We start from the raw sequence: 19,696 nt of genomic DNA, 5'->3' as shown, positions 1-19,696 counted from the left end.
CACATGTACAGTACTACGCAGTTTCACAGTAATGTACTAAAGCAGAGTATTGGGCAATAGCAAGAAGTTTTTAATTGCACAGTATTGTGCAACAACACAGTATTGTGCAATAGCACAGTATTGTGCAATTGCACTGTATTGCGCAATTGCACAGTATCACACTATAATTAAATATTTGTGTCTTTAGAGATATAAATTTTGAAATATGCATTTTCATAATGATTTAAATTCTAAATAGCTATCAAGTTGCAAATGGTAAAATATCCAAACAATAAAATTGACAATAGAAATGGGGAATGTGTCAAAGAGACAACAACCCGACCATAGAACAGACAACAGCAGAAGGTCACCAACAGGTCTTCAATGCAGCGGGAAATTCCCACACCCGGAGGCATCCTTCAGCTGGCCCCATTACAAATAAATATACTAGTTCAGTGATAATGAACACCATACTAAGCATTCTGGCACTGCTTTGCATTTCCATTCTGAAAGAAATTAAAATTTTGGATTTCAAATTTACAAAAACATGCAGCTGTTGTCTCTTTGGCACATTCCCCATTTCCATTCTCAATTTATTAGTCATGTTAGGTCAAAATTTGAACACATAAATTCCATGTTCTTTGTTTAGAAAATGCATCTTTTTAGCTCACTTGGCCCAAACTTTAAATCAGGAAGACAAAATCTACAAATTAGATAAATTTTTCATAAATTGTAAGCAGATTCTTAATAGGAATGATTGTCCTTTGGCTTTTTAAGGTAATTCAACAAATGGAAGTTTTTTTATGGTAATTGGGGTGTCTTCCTCTGTCTTAGATTTTGAAATAGCTGATAACAATTGGTCTAGATATTTCAAGAAATGTGCAAATTTTGAGACTGGTATGTAAAAACTTAAATCCACATAAAGCCACTGGCCCTGATAATCTGCCAGCATATTTTTTACATAATTTTGCAGAAGAATTGTCTCCATTTTTGACATTCTTTTTCCAAAAATCTATTGATACTGGTAAAATCCCAAATGATTGGAAGCAGGCTAATGTTGTACCTATATTTAAAAAAGGTGACAAGCATAACGCTATTAATTATAGACCAGTTTCATTAACTGCAATATGTTGCAAAATTTTAGAACATATTTTAACAAGCAACATAAGGAAACACCTTGCAATTAATAACATATTAAATGATAGTCAGCATGGGTTTAGAAGCAAAAGGTCTTGTGAGACCCAACTTATCATCAGCATACAAGACCTTGCTAAATCATTGGGATATGGTAACCAAATAGATGTCATACTTTTAGATTTTTCCAAAGCTTTCGATAAAGTCCCCCATAAAAGATTAGCCCAGAAATTAGAATTTTATGGTATAAGAAATCAAAATTTAAATTGGATAAATGACTTTTTAGCTGACAGGCAACAGCAAGTACTACTAAACGGTGTAAAATCTTCAAAATTAGCAGTTGATTCTGGTGTCCCTCAGGGAACAGTTTTAGGCCCAACATTATTTTTACTCTTTATAAATGACCTACCCGAACATGTAACTTGCAATGCAAGACTTTTTGCAGATGACTGTTTATTGTATAGAAATGTAAATAATAGTTCTGATGCACAATTACTTCAAAAAGATTTGTCTAGTTTAGTAAAATGGGAAGAGGATTGGCAAATGAATTTTAATCCTGAGAAGTGTTATGTAATTCATATTTCTAAAAAAAGTAAACCTTCCACTTTTGATTATATATTGCATAATCATATTTTAGAAGCAGTAAAAGACAGTAAATATTTAGGTGTAACTATAAGCCATGATCTTGATTGGGGAACACATATAAACAATATTACTTGTAAGGCAAATAAAACCTTAGGTTTTCTTCGTAGGAACTTAAAAAACTGCACACGTAAGGTTAAAAACCTTACGTACACATCACTTGTCCGTCCGGTCGTCGAATACTCTTCCCCTGTCTGGGATCCATACAAAAAACAACACATCACTCAGGTTGAGCAGGTACAGCGTAAGGCAGCCAGGTTTGTCTTCAATGATTATAAAGACAGATCACCTGGAGCAGTTTCAAATTTAATTAAATCATTGGAATGGGAAAATTTAGAATTAAGAAGGAAAAAGGCTAGATTAACTATGCTGTATAAAATAAATTGGGGGTTAGTTGAAGTTCCTAAGGACAACTTAACAATATCTGATAGACGCACTTGGGGGAAACATAAATTTAGGCAAATATCAACAAATAAAGATTTCTATAAATTTTCATTTTATCCTCGCACTATTTCGGACTGGAACTCACTACCTGAAGCAATAGGTATGTCAGACACCCTGGAATCCTTCAAAAGTGGCATATCCACTCTAACATTTGAAGGATCCACAGCAACTTATTAAACTTTAAAGCCACTGTACAGAATGTATATATGTTATTGATAACGATTTTTCTTGTCATATTATTTTTAAATTAAGTCCATATGTACATAGCACACAAGTTCCGGGAAGTTTTACACTCCTACCTAGGAGTCTACTCCCGTATTCGGAAGAAGAAGAAGAAGTAATTCATTTGTATGATTTTTTCATGTAAATGCAGAAAATTATGAGTTTTATTATAATTTACTTCTGTATTTTACAAAAAAAAAAAAAAAAAGATTTTTTTTTTTCGATTCAGTTTTTTTCCAACCTTGCCACATAAGGGGAGATAATTCAAATAAGTTAACCCCCCCCCCCCCTCAACTGTAAAGACACTTTTTAGGTTTTTTTTTTTTTAAAGAAGATTTAGAGGAGCTGTATTGACATTTAAAGACTTGTTTCAAGGGCCAAAAAGCTTCTGCAAAACATGCCTATGTATGATATGTAAGGAATATTTGCCACTGGACAATATAAACAATCAACAATCAACCAATATTGAAAAATAGTTCTTATTGTCTTATTATTGATTAATTTTAATATGGTTACATTTAACTATGATATATCACATTTGCTTGATTTTTTAAATCATTTTCATATTAAGCTGTATCCTGCCCAAACAATCTTGTTCATCAGGAATGTGGAAGTGCTTGCCAGAAGACCTGCACATCAGTTGGCACAACCTGTACTGATAGCACATGTATTGATGGTTGTTTCTGTCCACATGGTATGGTTCTCCATCAAGGCAAATGCATCATGAATGACAAGTGTCCCTGTACAAAGGATGATGGGTCAGAATATCATGCAGGTGATGTTATTCCAAAGGACTGCAACAGTTGGTAAGTACTTATACCATGTAAAATATTTTCCCCAGTACAGTTAAACTTATCCGAACAGGCATCTCCATACAAAGGACGGTCTAAGATCCCCCTAATGTACTACACTAGTTGTTCTTTATATAGTGGGCACTGTTTAACTAAGGAAACATGTGCAGCTTTGATTAATCATGCACAAAACATGCCCAAACAAATAAATTCTAATGTTCTCTGACTTTGACTTGAAGCTTATAACCCTTATTGAATATTATATTTGTAATTTGTAAATAAGTTTTAATGTCTGGTTAACAATTTTATATTCAAATGAAAAGCATAATCTATATAAAATTTGAAGAATTTGCAATTTAAGGACATTAAAATAATTTGCTTTATTCCCTGACTTAAGGGAGTTAGCCTTGACTTTAGAGACTTAGGCTTGACTTTAGGGACTTAGCCTTGACTTTTGGGACTTAGCCTTGACTTTAGGGACTTAGCCTTGACTTAAGGGACTTAGGCTAGACTTTAGGGACTTTAAATTAGCCTTGACTTTAGGGACTTAGCCTTGACTTTAGGGACTTAGCCTTGAATTTAGGGACTTAGGCTTGACTTTAGGGACTTAGCCTTGACTTTAGGGACTGAGGCTTGACTTTAGGGACTTAGGCTTGACTTTAGCCTTGACTTTAGGGACTTAGCCTTGACTTTAGGGACTTAGCCTTGACTTTAGGGACTTTCACTTGCATAAGTATAGGTATGCACAAGGCTGTACCAAGCCCAAGAATATGACAGTTAATTATCCATTTGTGCATTTAAATTATCCCAACAAAATCTAAAGTTTGAGTTAGTGTGTGAAAATTATTATGCCTATACAATTACATAGCTTTTTTTACAGCTCTGTTTTGACTTTTGGAACTTGTAAATTTTTGCAAGACGCATTCCTCAAACAATATTGGTTTATTTCTGGCATTTCTTTAAATTTTTCAGTAAGATGTACAGCCCTTACCAAAAAGTGCTAACATGTTGCACATAAGTTGCACATAAGATGCTCACGTTAGAAACTAACATGATTGCACACGAGTTTTTTAACATGCAAATTAGGTGAGCATTTTGTGAGCAAAAAAATTGCACATATGAAACTAACCTAATTTGCATGTTAAAAACCTCACGTGCAACTGCTCATATGAGCTTTTGTTTCACATGTGCATTTTATTAGATTGCTCATATGAGCAGTTGCTAACATGTTGCACACGTGAATATTATAGTTGACCAAAACAAAATGGCTGCTTTAAAAAAGGAATATTTTTTCAAATTTAAATGAAAATCTTAAATAATTCAGTTGAAAATAAAATAACTGATACATCATGTTAAAAGAGTTATTCTTTAATTATTGTCAGTTAATTATGATTTTCATATGATTTTTTTTGTTTTTTTTTATTTAAACAATAATCATGATCATGACTAAAAACATAACATTACATTATAAAACTAATAGAGGGACTTGCAAGTTTAGTACACAATAAATGTCTTTGATTAATAAGTACTGTATTTCAAAAAGTTTAAAAGGAAAAATCTTTATACATGTAGTACTTATTTTGAAGCAACCTGTATATATATTCCCATAAAGGACTTAAAATTGTAATATATTTCAAAATCTGACACAAAAATGAAAATAATGAAATAGAAATGATAACTTACAAATAATTAACCACAGCCACACTGGTTTTATCAGATTTCAACAATGCCTTTCTTCAAATAGCACAATATAGGACTTAACATTTTCCATATCCATCTACCTCCATTTATTGCATGCTTTTCATGAATTTGAATTTACAGGAAGTACATGACTAGGCATGTCATTTTGAAAAAGCTCATATGAGCAATGATGTAGGTTAGTTTTGAATGGTTAAAAGAATGGAAAAACTTTTCAAAATACAAAACTAACATAAAACTAACATGGATGATAAAAGCTCACGTGAGGTTTGAATTGCACATGTGAGCATTATGTTAGATTTTTGTGGGCACATATGAACTACCAAACTGCACATATGAGCAACCTGATTTGCATACAATTCTTACTTGCATCTCATGTGCTTCACATGTGAAACTTATGTGCTTTTGTTAGCAATTTCTGTACGGGAGGGGCTTCATTCTTAAGGCAATTTTGCATCAAAACAGATTTGAGATATAAGATTCTGTTCTCTACTGTCATCCACCAAAGCTGTTTAAACAGTAGAGCTGATGATGAAAGTGGATCAGCATCTAAAATAAGCCTTTCAGCCCTTTTCTGCAATTTAAGGTGGTATGGGAGTCTAAAATAAAAATGATAGAATTTGTTCATACTTTGCCAAAATGTAGTATCTATTGATATATGTTGAAAAATGTTATAAAAATGATAGGTCACCGCGCATTTTCTCAAGCTACAGGGCGTGACAAAATGACGAATTTTGTATGGGTTATACAGGAAAAAACGCAATTTTGTGATTAGAAACTAAACAAAATGATAGAATTGTTAAATACTTAAGGAAAAGATAGCTTTCAGACAATGCTTTGAGAATATCAAAAGAAAAGATAGGGTCACCGTACATTTTTTCCGGCTAAAATACAAAATAGGAAAATTCCATGTAGAATCCTTCAGAAAATGCACTTGTTTAGAGTTACCTCCCCTTAAAATGCCAATTTAATTTATTTTTAAAAACAACCAAAAATAATCATCATTTGCAAAAATATCAATATTTATAAGTTATATTCTTATAAATTGGTTCTTTTAAATAAAAATTCACATTAAATATCTGCATTCCTGCATCAAATTTTGCTAACTTGATAAAAAATCTGGACCTTTGGTTCTCTGTTTTTTACAATCCAAGATGGAGGAAGACACCCATACCACCTTAATTATTCTGACAAGCTAATTTTTACCACAACCACTCCAAATAATACAACAATAATCTAGAATATAACCATTATAAATTAATTTTCTTGAATCAATATTTAGAAATTTCTTGATTTTAGAGAGTAAATCAAGTCTAGATGATATTGATGAACATGATTAATTAACATGACAGGTCCAGGACAGATTAGACTCAATTCTAACACCTAAACGATTTTCAATTGATGAGTTTTGAAGAATATTATTCTCAATAGTTAGAACTGGTACTGTTTGATTTAAACACAATAAAATTGAGAATGAAAATGGGGAATGTGTCAAAGAGACCACAAACCGACCATAGAGCAGAATACAGCCAAAGTCCATCAATGGGTCTTCAATGTAGCCGGAGAGCCTCAGGCGTCCTTCAGCTGGCTCCAAAACAAATATATATATACTAGTTCAGTGGTCGTCATACTAAACTCCAAATTATACACAAGAAACTAAAAAATTAAAAATCATACAAGACTAACAAAGGCGCCTGACTTGGGACAGGGCGCAAAATTGCGGTGGGGTTAAACATATTTTTTGAGATCTCAACCCTCCCCCTATACCTCTAGCCATTGTAGAAAAAACAAATGTACAGTAGCCTTTGTCTTGTACCTTTAACCATACATTTCGTCTTGTCCAAATTTATAAACATGTTATTTTCACGAGATCATTTTTTAACTCATTGTAGATTATCTTGTTCTTTTAATTGCATATCAGCAATACTCTTTCCTGATGTATGCATAGTTGTGTCATCAGCAAAGAAGTCTGTATGGCAGTTTTTGGTGTGTAAAGGAAGGTCATTTATGTACAAAACAATCAAAATGGGACCAAGTATTGAGTCCTGTGGAACACCAAAATTTATAAACTTTTTATCAGAAAACTAATTATTTATATGGAATTGCTGTGTTCTTTCACTCAAATATGATTTTAAAAAATCAACAGTATCTTCAGGGAGGCTATAAATTTGAAGTTGTTTACATAACATTTCATGATCAACAACATTAATAACTTTATTAAAATCCTGGAGGACTGCCAAATTGATATTTTCATTATTCATTTCATGTAGTCATTTATCAATGATATTAACGAAGGCAGTTTGAAACGAATGGTTAGGACTGGGAAGGGTGTAAAATTTTAAACTTTGTCAAATAATTATACAGATGTTTAGATGATGTCTCTCTATTAATTTTAATAATGTTGTCATAACAGATATTGGTCTGTAATTCCTAGCTACGTTTTTTTCACCAGATTTGAAAATTGAAGCTACAGAGGCATTCTAAATTAAAAACAGATGGAAAAATACCAGTGTCATTCATTCGATTAAAAATATATGTTAAGGAAGATGCTATGAAAGGAGTACTCAGTTTGAATATCTTTGGACCTATATTGTCAGAACCAGAAGATGTATTACAGTGAGTTGACTGTTAGTGTTGCTCTCCACCAATTGCAACTCATTCAAAATTTTGACCAAATTGCAATTTGTTTTATTAAACCAAATTGTTCAACTGGTCAGAATATTGAACAAATTGTTCAGTCAAAATGTGAAAGTGCAAGGTGATAAAATAAAACATACTTACAATCCTATAAGACTTTAACTCCACTTTAATGATGTTGTGACAAAATTAGTTTATCAGTTTGTATAGTTATATTATAGCCATTTCCATGCTGAAGAGGAACTGTTTATTTTGAATTGCTATAAAATTGTCCAAACTAAGCTTTCATATAGTTTTTCTTTCTAAAAGTATTCTATATTTATAAGAATCAGATATCATTTTAAATAAAACATCATATATTCAGTAAAATATGTGTGAAATAACAATATGCTATTGATAAGTTTTCAGGGGAGATAACCTAAAATATTATTCTTTTGAATAAAGACTTTTTGAAAGAAAAGTTATTATCTCCCCCATGGAAACTTCCTACAAACATATATTGCAATTTTACACATATTTTACTGAATATGAAATGTTTTAATTCACATAATGTCTGATTTTTATAAATATAGAATACTTTTAGAAAGAAAAACTATATGAAAGCTTAGTTTGGACAATTTAATAGCAATTCAAAATAAACAGTTCCCCTTCAGCATGGTAATGAATATAATATAACTATACAAACTGATAAACTAATTTTGTCACAACATCATTAAAGTGGAGTAAAAGTCTTATAGGATTGTAAGTATGTTTTATTTTATCACCTTGCACTTTCATGACTTGGCTGTGGTTTTCTACAGCAGTTGGTTCAAATTTCTGACCAGTTGAACAATTTGATTTTATAAAACAAATTGCAATTTGGTCAAAATTTTGAATGAATTGCAATTGGTGGAGAGCAACACTAACAGTCAACTCACTGTAACATCTAGTTTAATTATTTCATCAAATAGTTCTGAAACTTTTATTGGAGGAATGACCAATTTATTGTGCCTCTTTTCAAGAATTTCATTTGTACATAGTTTCTCATAGTATTTAAATTTGAGTTGCTTAGTGTCCTGCTATGCCTTAATTTTTCAACACATGAGGTGAAATAATTATTGAATGCATTAGCAATTTCTTTATCATCCATAGTTTTATGGTCTCCAGTTGTAATAAGTTCATGTGGTTTTGATGGATTAGATGGATTTAGACTGTGAATACATTTCCATATATATATAGTGTTTTAGAATCTTTTGAATCTTTTATCATATCATTTATATAATATTTCTGTTTAGATTTATCGATGATATGTTTTGTTCTATTTCTCCAGAATATATATTCAGACCACATTCCCAGTGAATTATATTAATCTCTCATTTTTCTTGCATATAAGAGTATTTTTTATTTTACCATTCTGGCTGTTGATCTTCTTTACTCTCTTTTTCACAATAGGGGCATGTTCATTTAAAATGTTCTTAAAAATGTTTTACCACATTTCAATACAAACAAATGGGATATTAATTTACAAATTCAATATGTTGAAAAAGTGCACTTTTTAAATCTTTTGAATAATTTTGCTCATTAAAAGTCTTAAAATATCTTTCAGTGATTGTTGAATGAGTATGTTTTTTATCATACATTTTCTTTTGTCTTGTCATACATATTGGGTGGTGATCACTTATAGATATTTAGAAACAGCCTCTTTGACCATGCTTAAATGGGTGGCATATATATGTTCAATCAAAGTTTTTGATTCTTTTTTTACTCTGGTTGGTTCCTTTATTAACAGTTGAAATTTATTAGTTTCTAGGGTATTTAACCATCTTTGTGTTATTTTATTGGGTTGTAAACAATTTATTTTAAAATCTCCCTTAAGGATTACATCTGAATTATATTTCATTGCCACCTTAATCTCATCCTCAAATAAATTTATCTATCCAACTAATTAGCAACTTGGGTGGCCTATAAACAAAGCACTATAAAACGATTTTTTATAGCTAAGTTTAACTTCAAACCAAATAGTTTCAATGTTACTTATTTCAAACTCATTTTTTCTAGAAACGGAGGTGGAGATTTTATCAACGTCACACATGTAGTTCATACTGTTAAACTGATGATACATGTTCATTTTTATGCCCCACCTAGGGGCATTCTGTTTTTATGTCTGTGTGTCTGTTCGTCTGTCCTGTTTCAGGTTATAGTTTGTGGTTAAGGTAGTTTTTGATGAAGTTGGAGTCCAATCAACTAGACTTTCCTATGATTATACTGGTTCTCGGCTACACGTTATTCATAGACAGCCGCTTAGATCAAATCTATTGCACAATATTTTATATACTGAAGAAAGATTAAAAAAAATGAAGATATCAAATGGAAAATGCCATATTTGTCAAAATGACAATAATATAGAAACCCTGCAACACTTATTTTTCAGTTGTAGTACATCACAGTTAATTTAAAAAAACCTCCAAAAAATAGTTATCAAATCATACATAGGAATAAACAATCCTTTTGGTGAAAAGGACGTTTTATTGGGTAAAAACACGGGAGAACTAAAATATAATAATTTTTTAAACATAATTATCATATATTTTAAACTGACACTATGGAAAATTAGGAATTCAATAAAATTTAACAAAACGCCTAAAACACCACAAGATATTTATAAAATCTGGAAACAAAACCTGAAAATTAGTCTTAAATTTGTTCTTCTTTTGAAAGGCCTTGATATCATTGATAAGACAAAATTGGAGTCTGTAATAAAGAAAATTTAGACATTTAATATAGTATAATATAGCTTGGGTCAAAGTACATTTTTTATGGTTTATAGTATTAGAATATCGATTGTATCAATTTATATAAACATAAAAAAAGTGATAAAAAAGAATTAGCTTATCATGTTTATTGTAGTAAATCCACATCTTTTATGTGGGTATCTTATATTATTTACTTACTATTTTGTATTAAAGTAATAGAACTGTTAGATGCTTCTAACATTATATGGTTATATGTTTTACACTAAATGTAAATCCAAGGTTAAAAGTGGACTACTTTTTTATTGCCTTCTATTTCCCCTGGATAGATGGTTTCACTTTGTAAACAAGGACCCTTAGCCTGATCCTGGACGACTAAGGTAATTGTACACAGGAAATATTTAGGAATAAAACGTTTATATGTTTAAAAAAAAAAAATCTATTGTAGAATCTGATTAGACGTCCAATCAAATTATATTGTACGTGTATTATACCGCACTTCACATTGTAAACATGAAGTTTTATTTAATGCTACAATCGATGAACTGTTATCGCAAATCGGAAGGAATATTCTCTTTTCCTTCCAGCAATTTTTTGTTGTTTTTTCGTATGCTGAATCTTACTATGTTTTATGTGGTTCCTAAGTGTTTTTTGTTTCTTGTTTTTTTATACAGATGAGACTGTTGGTTATCCCGTTTGAATGGTTTTACACTAATTTTTTAGGGCCCTTTATAGCTTGCCATTCGGTGTGAGCCAAGGCTCTGTGCTGAAGACCGTACCTTGACCTATAATGGTTTACTTTTATAAATTGTGACTAATGGATGGAGAGTTGTCTCATTGGCACTCATACCACATCTTCCTAAATCTATGTAATTAGATTTTGGATATCAGACTATACTAGATAAATAACATGTCCCATTTCAAATCTTTAAGATCTTTGACCACATTTATCTGTTGTCAGAAACCTGTATTATGTCAAAAAATTAATCACAATCCAAATTAAGACAGTACCAAGCTTGAATATTGTGTCCCCACTGGGCCAAAATGTTCAGGGCTCACCCTCTGCGTTTGTATCAGGCTGCGCTCGGTGAAGTATTTTATTTTTTCATAGAATTGAATACAGTAATTGTCTTAATAATTTGTATATATTTTTGAATTTTACTGATAAGTCTTTTTGATTTAAAATTTTTTATGAATTTCTGTATTTAGCACATGTACATCAGGAGGAATATGGCATTGTACACAGAAAAAATGTGAAGCTACATGCTCTGCAACTGGTGATCCCCACTACATGACCTTTGATGGCAAAAGATTTAATTTTATGGGTGTATGTCACTATTACATGATGAAAGATGATAATTTCAATATTGTTGCTGAGAACATTAAATGCGGTCATGGGCAGGCATCATGTACTAAAGCCATTGCAATAAATATACCAGGTCATACAATAAGATTAGACCACAATCACCAGCTATTTGTAGATGGTACAGAAATACACAAATTACCTTACCAGGGAAATGGAATTAAGATTTACATGGTTTCATCATTGTTTATGAAGGTAATTTTAGATTAATTAAAGATGTAAAATATCAAATTTCTGTCTATTTTGCTGTCATTAATTCTATCAAACAAGTTATTTTAAATGTAATGAGAGTGAGTGACAAATACAAGTGTATTTGCTTAGTTTGATATTTGGGCATTTACATGTTTTCTGGTCAGTGCCTTTGTCTTTCCGTCGTTCGTCTGTCCTGCTTAAGGTTAAAGTTTTTGGTCGAGGTAGTTTTTGATGAAGATGAAGTCACATCAACTTGAAACTTAGTAAACATGTTCCCTATGATATGTTCTTTCTAACTTTAATTCCAAATTTAAGTTTTGAACCCAATTTCACGATCCACTGAACATGGAAAATGATAGTGCCAATGGGGTATCTGTGTACTATGGACACATTCTTGTAATGATTAAATCTGTGTTTATATTGAACATTAATATTGAATAAATACAACATCACATGCCATTTTGTGAGTATAAATCATATACTTTCGTCTATTTTGAAAATAACTTGGTAACTCAGGTAAATTAATCAAAGAATGATGGATTTTTCTCAGAAGAAATTTAATGGTCCCAGTGAATAAACTACACAGAGAACAAGAGCTATCATATTTATTCTAAAGGACAGCAAAACTGACAAAAGTTTAAATAACTAAAGACTCTGAAGAAAAGTTTCATTTGGTTCGCAATAAATGAAGAAAACTCCCAGATGCTCCAAGCCACATATGCCAAGCAAATTCTAAGATGATGCAATGGGGGTTATTATACACAAAATGCAATGGTATCTTAAATTCCTTTTTTGTTGGAGGATAAATTTGACATGTTTGAACATATAACCTCTTTTCTTACTGTGAAATGGCAGTCATGGCAGTGAAAAGGTTTTGTATGCCCATTAAGTGTTACCCTTGTCATCCTGTGTGTCAGTTTGTAAGTATATATGTCTGTACCCCGGTCTCTCGTCTTTACATACGCAAATCCAAAAATTAGTTTCTGTTCAATTTCTTAAGTGTGCCTTCACCAAATGTTATGAAACTTGTACACAATGCTTATTACCACAAAATACAGATCATATTTGAATTTAGGGTGGTGTCACTTTTACCGTTCTAAATTTATGCCAAATTTACAAATGGAAAATTGCTAAATTTTTCGTTTCTGTTCCCTAGCTAAATTTTCCTCAACCAAATGTTATGAAACTTATATTTGAATCAAGTTCAAACTTGGGTGGCGTCACTTTGACAGTTCTTTAGTTATGTTCCTTTATAGTGTAATGTTATATGGAAGTGTGGTATATCATCTGTGTCACATGGACAAATTCTCCTTTTATTTCCAATTTGTATACAGTTGTGTCAACTTTTTTTTAACAAGGTTTTATGTATTTTAATTCATTCAAGTCCAGAACATGCTTTGATTATTTTGACCACTGATATTAAACTACTAATGTTCAATCCATTTTGACTTTGATTCAATATCTTATGTAGTTGTAAAGATTTTTGATATGTTTTTGTTCAAATTAAATACACACGTTGATTAATTTATTTCCAGTACTTTAATCAGATATAATAGTCTATATAATATAATGTATTAGGCAGAATTATCAAATGGTATCACAGTATTATGGGATGGAAGAACAAGGGCTTACATCACAGCACCATCATCCTTCTTTAACAAAACCAAAGGATTGTGTGGTACATATGACAGTAACCAGAAGAATGACTTCAAAACTCTACAGGGTGACATTGAAACTGATGTCAATGAATTTGGTAACAGAATGAGAGTAAATCCTCAGTGTGCTCCAGTTACTATTCCTGCACGTAATCCATGTGAAGATAATACCCAAAGAAAGACCCAAGCAAAACAGTACTGTGATTACATTTTGCAGGATTTCTTCAAACGTAAGCAGTTATTACCTTATCTTATGTTGAATTTTTATATCAAAGGAAATTTTTTTGCCTCACCTACATTATAGGGGCAATATGCTCTTTGGTCTGTGTGTCCGCTTTTTTTGGTCAAGAATGTTTTTGATGAAGTTGAAACTTAGTGCACATGTTCCCTATGATATGATCTTTGTAATTTTAATGCCAAAATAAAGTTTTGACCCTAGATTCATGATCCAATGAACATAAAAATATAGTATGTAAAGGATACAGATTACATGTATCTTACTTAATGGATAGAATCTTTTAAATAAGAGTATTGTTTACACCTGGAAGGAAGAATGTGCTTGACTAATGCTGATAGTGATTAAAGTAATTTGGACTTTTTGAGTATGACTTTTAGAAGAAGATTGAAATAAATGAAGGGAGTAACAAAAAGTGCAAGAAATTATCAGCACTTAATAGTTGTGACTGGGAGTGATAAAATGAATATAGATATATAGGCCTTATTTGTCACTTGTTCATTTAATCACTTAATCTTCAAGTCATTCTCAAGCATTTTTTATGCCCCATTTATTGGCATTAATTATGTTTTCTGATCTGTGTGTCCGTCTGTTTTCGTTCGTCCGTTGGTCCTTTCGTCAGTCCGTCTGTCCCGTTTCAGGTTAAAGTTTTGGTTAAAGTTTTTGGTCGAGGTAGTTTTGATGAAGTTGAAGTTCGATCAACTTGAAACTTAGTATTCATGTTTCCCATGATATAATCTTTCTAATTTTAATGCAAAATTAGAGATTTTACCCAATTTTCACGGTCCACTGCACATAGAAAATGATAATGCAGATGGGGCATCCGTGTACTTGGGACACATTCTTGTTAATTGAATACAATATAATCACTTCTTTTTGCCCTGGACTCCTTTAAGACAAATCTACAAGTCTCCTGTAACTACAGGCCTAGGCAAAAACTAAAAAGCTGTACTATTTGATTACCATGAAAAAATAAATATTTTTAAACAATTTTAACTAAACCAAAAAGCAATATTACAATCATTTAATAAAGTGTCAAGAGGAAGTAAATAAGATTTTCTCAAATGCTTTTTAGACAGATGCCATTTGCATATTATCTAGCTGTTGTAAACTTTTATTTTTGTTTTTGTAAAGCATGTCATAGCAAAGTTGATGCAACCAGTTTCCATGAAGATTGTATGTATGACATGTGTGCCTGTACAGAGAACCTTAGAGACTGCTTGTGCCCAATGATTGGAGAGTATGCCAAACAGTGTGCAGCTATGGGTGTTCAGGTCCTGTGGAGAAACCATATTCCAGAATGCCGTAAGTTAAGAATAAACTTCACTTTTATAAAACACTATCATCAGTATCCAGATGGGAATTTTGAAAGCTGTTTGATATTCCTTTTTTTCTTCACTTTTTAATTCCATTTTTGTGCTTTCCTCATGTATGAACAACTTGCATAAGAGACCTGGACTCACTTTAGATTATTATTATTGAATAATACTGGCTGTTCCAAATTTACATACTGCATATTACCTAATATTGTAGGGGTCTTCTGTCTTAGTTTATTAACTTAGTACCAATTCTTCAACAAATGATATTATTGTTATTTAAAATTGTTAGAAATCCCATGTAATGGTGGACAGATTTACCAAGTGTGCCCTAACGAATGTGTTCGTACCTGCAGTAACATTGCACAAGACCAATACTGTGTGCAGTCTAAAGAATGTGCTGAAGGATGTGGCTGTCCTGCCAATCACACACTAAATGATGAAGGAGAATGTATAGCAATTGCAGAATGCCCATGCATATTCAGTGGAAATGAGTATCCTGCTGGATTCCTCACAAAAATGGATGATAAAATATGGTTGGTTTTATAATTGCTTGCATACTGTTATCTGAAAAAGGGGAAATATGTAGCAATGGGGACTAACTGTGCACCACTTATTGCGGACCTGTTTTTGTATTGTTATGAGTTACAATTTATGACTAAAATTAGCAAAGACCCATCAAAACAACATTTGATACAAAAATTTAACAATACTTTTAGATATTTGGATGATATATTGGCTCTAAATAATGACGACTTCAGTATGTATACTAAAGAAATTTATCCTGTAGAACTTACTTTAAATAAAGCTAATGATAACAATGACCACTGCCCTTTCCTCGATCTTGATATCTATATCATAAACGGGAAGCTTAATACAAAAATTTATGATAAAAGAGATGATTTTTCATTTCCTATTGTTAATTATCCATTTTTAGATGGTGACGTTCCCTTGTCACCATCTTATGGTGTTTATATATCTTAACTTGTACGATTCGCTCGTGTATGTAACAATGTATTAGATTTTAACGAGAGAAATTTATGTATTACTGAAAAATTATTACACCAGGGTTTTCGATATCACAAACTGGTCAAAACATTTACTAAATTTTATCACCGGTATAAGGAAATAATTCGTAAATATAACTCAACATGCAGACATCTTATACGTTCAGGTATTTCACATCCAAAATTTTATGGAAATATTCTTTATAAAGCACAAAAATGTCAGTATTCTCCTCAGAAACTAACAAAACCTTTAAATAGACTTATTAAAAGGGGATATAGTTACGATACTGTTGTCAGGTCATTAAAGATTGCATATTTTGGCTTTAACATTGATTCACTGATAGGGTCTTTGCATCGGAACTAAACACATTTATTTCTAAAAAAAACAGTTGTTGGCATGACACGGGTTATGTTCTTCTCATATATTTTATGATAGTATGATACGAAACCCCTAACGGGAGGGATTGTACCTGATATTCATATGATGAAGACATAATCTTTCAATCAGTTTAATTGAGGTCTGGAGCTGGCATGTCAGTTAACTGCTAGTAGTCTGTTGTTATTTATGTATTATTGTCATTTTATTTATTTTCTTTTGTTACATCTTTTGACATCGGACTCGGACTTCTCTTAAACTGAATTTTAATGTGCGTATTGTTATTCTTTTACTTTTCTACATTGGCTAGAGGTATAGGGGGAGGGTTGAGATCTCATAAACATGTTTAACCCCGCCGCAATTTTGCGCCTGTCCCAAGTCAGGAGCCTCTGGCCTTTGTTAGTCTTGTATGATTTTAAATTTTAGTTTCTTGTGTATAATTCGGAGTTTAGTATGACGTCCATTATCACTGTACTATTATGCATATTTTAGGGGCCAGCTGAAGGACACCTACGGGTGCGGGAATTCTCGCTACATTGAAGACCCATTGGTTGCCTTCGGCTGTTGTTTGCTCTATGGTCGGATGGTTGTCGCTTTGACATATTCACCATTTCCTTTCTCAATTTTATTATCATAAAAATGATAAATATCTTGATGAAGTTTCTCCAGATAGTAGACTCCAACTCCAACTGAAAATGTTCAAATCTCCAGTTGTGACTTGATAACTCTGTTACATGTATGCAGATGTCAGGATGCAAGTTTTTGTAATTGCGATTCTCACTCAGTCGCAATATTCCCGATATCAAAAGACCTCTGACAAAATGCTAAATTTTTTAGTATATGCTTGTACCCTTGTATCATTGTAGTCAAACCTGCATGGAGATAATTTCATGTCTTGATTTCAACAATTGTTTATACATGTATTTCCTTGGACACTTAAACCCGTTTATACCTGTACGAAATTGAATCGATCTTTATTTGAATCGATCTCATTTAATCCAGTGCCTGTACACTACAGTTAACATAAAAAGAACCGGTCTGACAATATAACCTTATATTACGAAACAAATAATCCTAAAAATAGAATATTAAAGGCAATTCTGCATCTCGCTCACACTGCAAAATGCTGTAGAAAATAGTTTGCTCATTGGGATTTTCGTAATGACTTAATCATTATTATTTTGGTTCATATACCACAAGTCTTAAACAATCCCTTAAAAATGAACGGTCAATGCGTTTGAGGATGAGTGTTTGCAGCAAAGAAGTAGAACTGATTGATTTAGAAAATAATCCCAAAACATTCCCAATTACACCAAAAATCGATCTTAAAAGGATCAATCTCAGTAAAGATTGCTCTTTTTTGCTAGTGTAAACAGGGTCTTAATTACATTTATAGATAAAGCCAGTCAAGAAAACCATGAAAATTGGTACCCCAGAAATATATCCGTATCTGTAAATGAAAAAAAAAATGTTATGTAGTATTAATAAATAAAATGCCTATGCTGTCATCTGTAAATAGATCTTTGAATTTCATAAGAGCATTTGAAATACAGTAAAAATATATCTCATACTTGTATGTTATTTGTACAGCACTTGCAGAGATTCCAGATGGGAATGTACAATTATCCCAACCATTAAAGCTGTGACAGTAACTGTCACAGGAAATGGAACTCAACCTCCAGCAACAGTAAATCCATTCATGCCTGTTGTGCAAGATATCTGTGATGTTAAACAGTTCCAGGAATACACCAAATGCTTGCCAGAATGTCCTGTCACCTGTCAGAACATGCATGACACCACTACAACATGTCCTGCACCAACAAGCTGTACTGCAGGATGTAAATGTATGGATGGATATGTTCTGGAAGGAAAACAGTGTGTCAAGCCCTCAGCCTGTCCATGTTATCACGGAGGGAAAGCTTACTTTGAAGGACAGAAGATCCAGATGGATTGTAATGAATGGTAATTTGTTCAATTACAATCTAGATTGTAGGAAACTCTATGAAATTTGATTTAGAACTGAGCTTTTATGTTAATCCTTAAAACAAACAAAATGAATTCTTCATTTTAATTTCACTTAGTTTATATTAAAACTTAACAAAAAACACACTGAGTGTCTACATAGAACAAAAACCTTATCGCTATTTGAAGTTCTGCAATGTATTCTCTATCATACATATCAGACATTTTCTCTTCTGAAGTCAAAATTTTATAGGAATTTGTGATATAGATATAAAGTAATGGTGGATAAGGTATATATAAAAAAAATAGGGGATGTGGTAAGGTTACCAATGAGAAACTATCGACCTAAGTTCAAATGAAGTGGATGTCAGCACTTATAGGCTCCTGTACGGCCCTCAACAATAAGAAGAACCCATATTGTCTCTTCGACTTTAAAATGCATAAGCCTTTCCTGGGTTTAAAATCCTCCATGAAGATTTTGAAAAGTTGGCAGGTATGAAAACAAGGAAACTTAACTTTTATACACACTCAAATATATCAGTGAAAATTCTACTCTGACATGTGAAAGTGATCAGTTTAATAGTGTAATGAACTGCTGCCATCTTATGTGAATTCAAAGAGTGTATATGTCATTGATAGAACAACCCTACACCACAATAAAACCAGAAAAATACCCTAGAGGGTAACATACACAGTCATCAAAATAGACAAGTATCTATACCATATGGTATTTAATCTATCATATTTAAAATCATACCAGCCATTATAGTTCATTTTTTGCTCACCTGGCCCAAAGGGCCAAGTGAGCTTTTCCCATTACTTGTCGTCCGTCGGTGTTCGTCATCATCGGTCGTCCTTAACTTTTACAAAAACTATTCTCCTCTGAAACTACTGAGCCAAATTTAACCAAACTTTGCCACAATCATTACAAGGGTATCTAGTTTAATAAATGTGTCCGGTGACCCGACCAACCAACCAAGATAGCCGTCATGGCTAAAAATAGAACATAGGAGTAAAATGTAGATTTTGGCTTATAACTCTGAAACCAAAGCTTTTAGAGTAATTCTGACTACGGTTAAATTGTTTATCAAGTCAATATCTATTTGCCCTGAAATTTTCGGATGAATTGGACAACTGGTTGTTCAGTTGCTGCCCCTCCAATTGGTAATTTTTAAAGACATTTTGCCGTTTTTGGTTATTATCTTGAATACTATTATAGATAGAGATAAACTGTAAACAGCAATAATGTTCAGTAAAGTAAGATATAAAAATAACTCAACATGACCAAAATGGTCAGTTGACCCCTTAAGGAGG

At 32.1% G+C, this 19,696-nt stretch overlaps 1 protein-coding gene across 3 annotated transcripts in view; it reads left to right on the top strand.

Moving 5' to 3' along the window:
• LOC143063644 (uncharacterized) overlaps positions 1-19,696 on the top strand; it is a 227,862-nt gene that overhangs the window by 31,247 nt on the left and 176,919 nt on the right. For all 3 annotated transcript variants that reach the window (XM_076235897.1, XM_076235896.1, XM_076235895.1), the window contains 6 exons: positions 2,993-3,227; positions 11,486-11,834; positions 13,410-13,716; positions 14,856-15,026; positions 15,330-15,573; positions 18,011-18,382. In XM_076235897.1, coding sequence (XP_076092012.1) covers positions 2,993-3,227; positions 11,486-11,834; positions 13,410-13,716; positions 14,856-15,026; positions 15,330-15,573; positions 18,011-18,382 — 1,678 coding nt within the window. The remainder of the gene's footprint in view (positions 1-2,992; positions 3,228-11,485; positions 11,835-13,409; positions 13,717-14,855; positions 15,027-15,329; positions 15,574-18,010; positions 18,383-19,696) is intronic.

Source organism: Mytilus galloprovincialis, chromosome 2 (genome assembly GCF_965363235.1).
Source record: "Mytilus galloprovincialis chromosome 2, xbMytGall1.hap1.1, whole genome shotgun sequence".
Classification (NCBI taxonomy): Eukaryota; Metazoa; Mollusca; class Bivalvia; order Mytilida; family Mytilidae; genus Mytilus; species Mytilus galloprovincialis.
The sequence above is the reverse complement of the archived record's forward strand: the minus strand, read 5'-3'. Positions and strand labels throughout refer to the sequence as shown.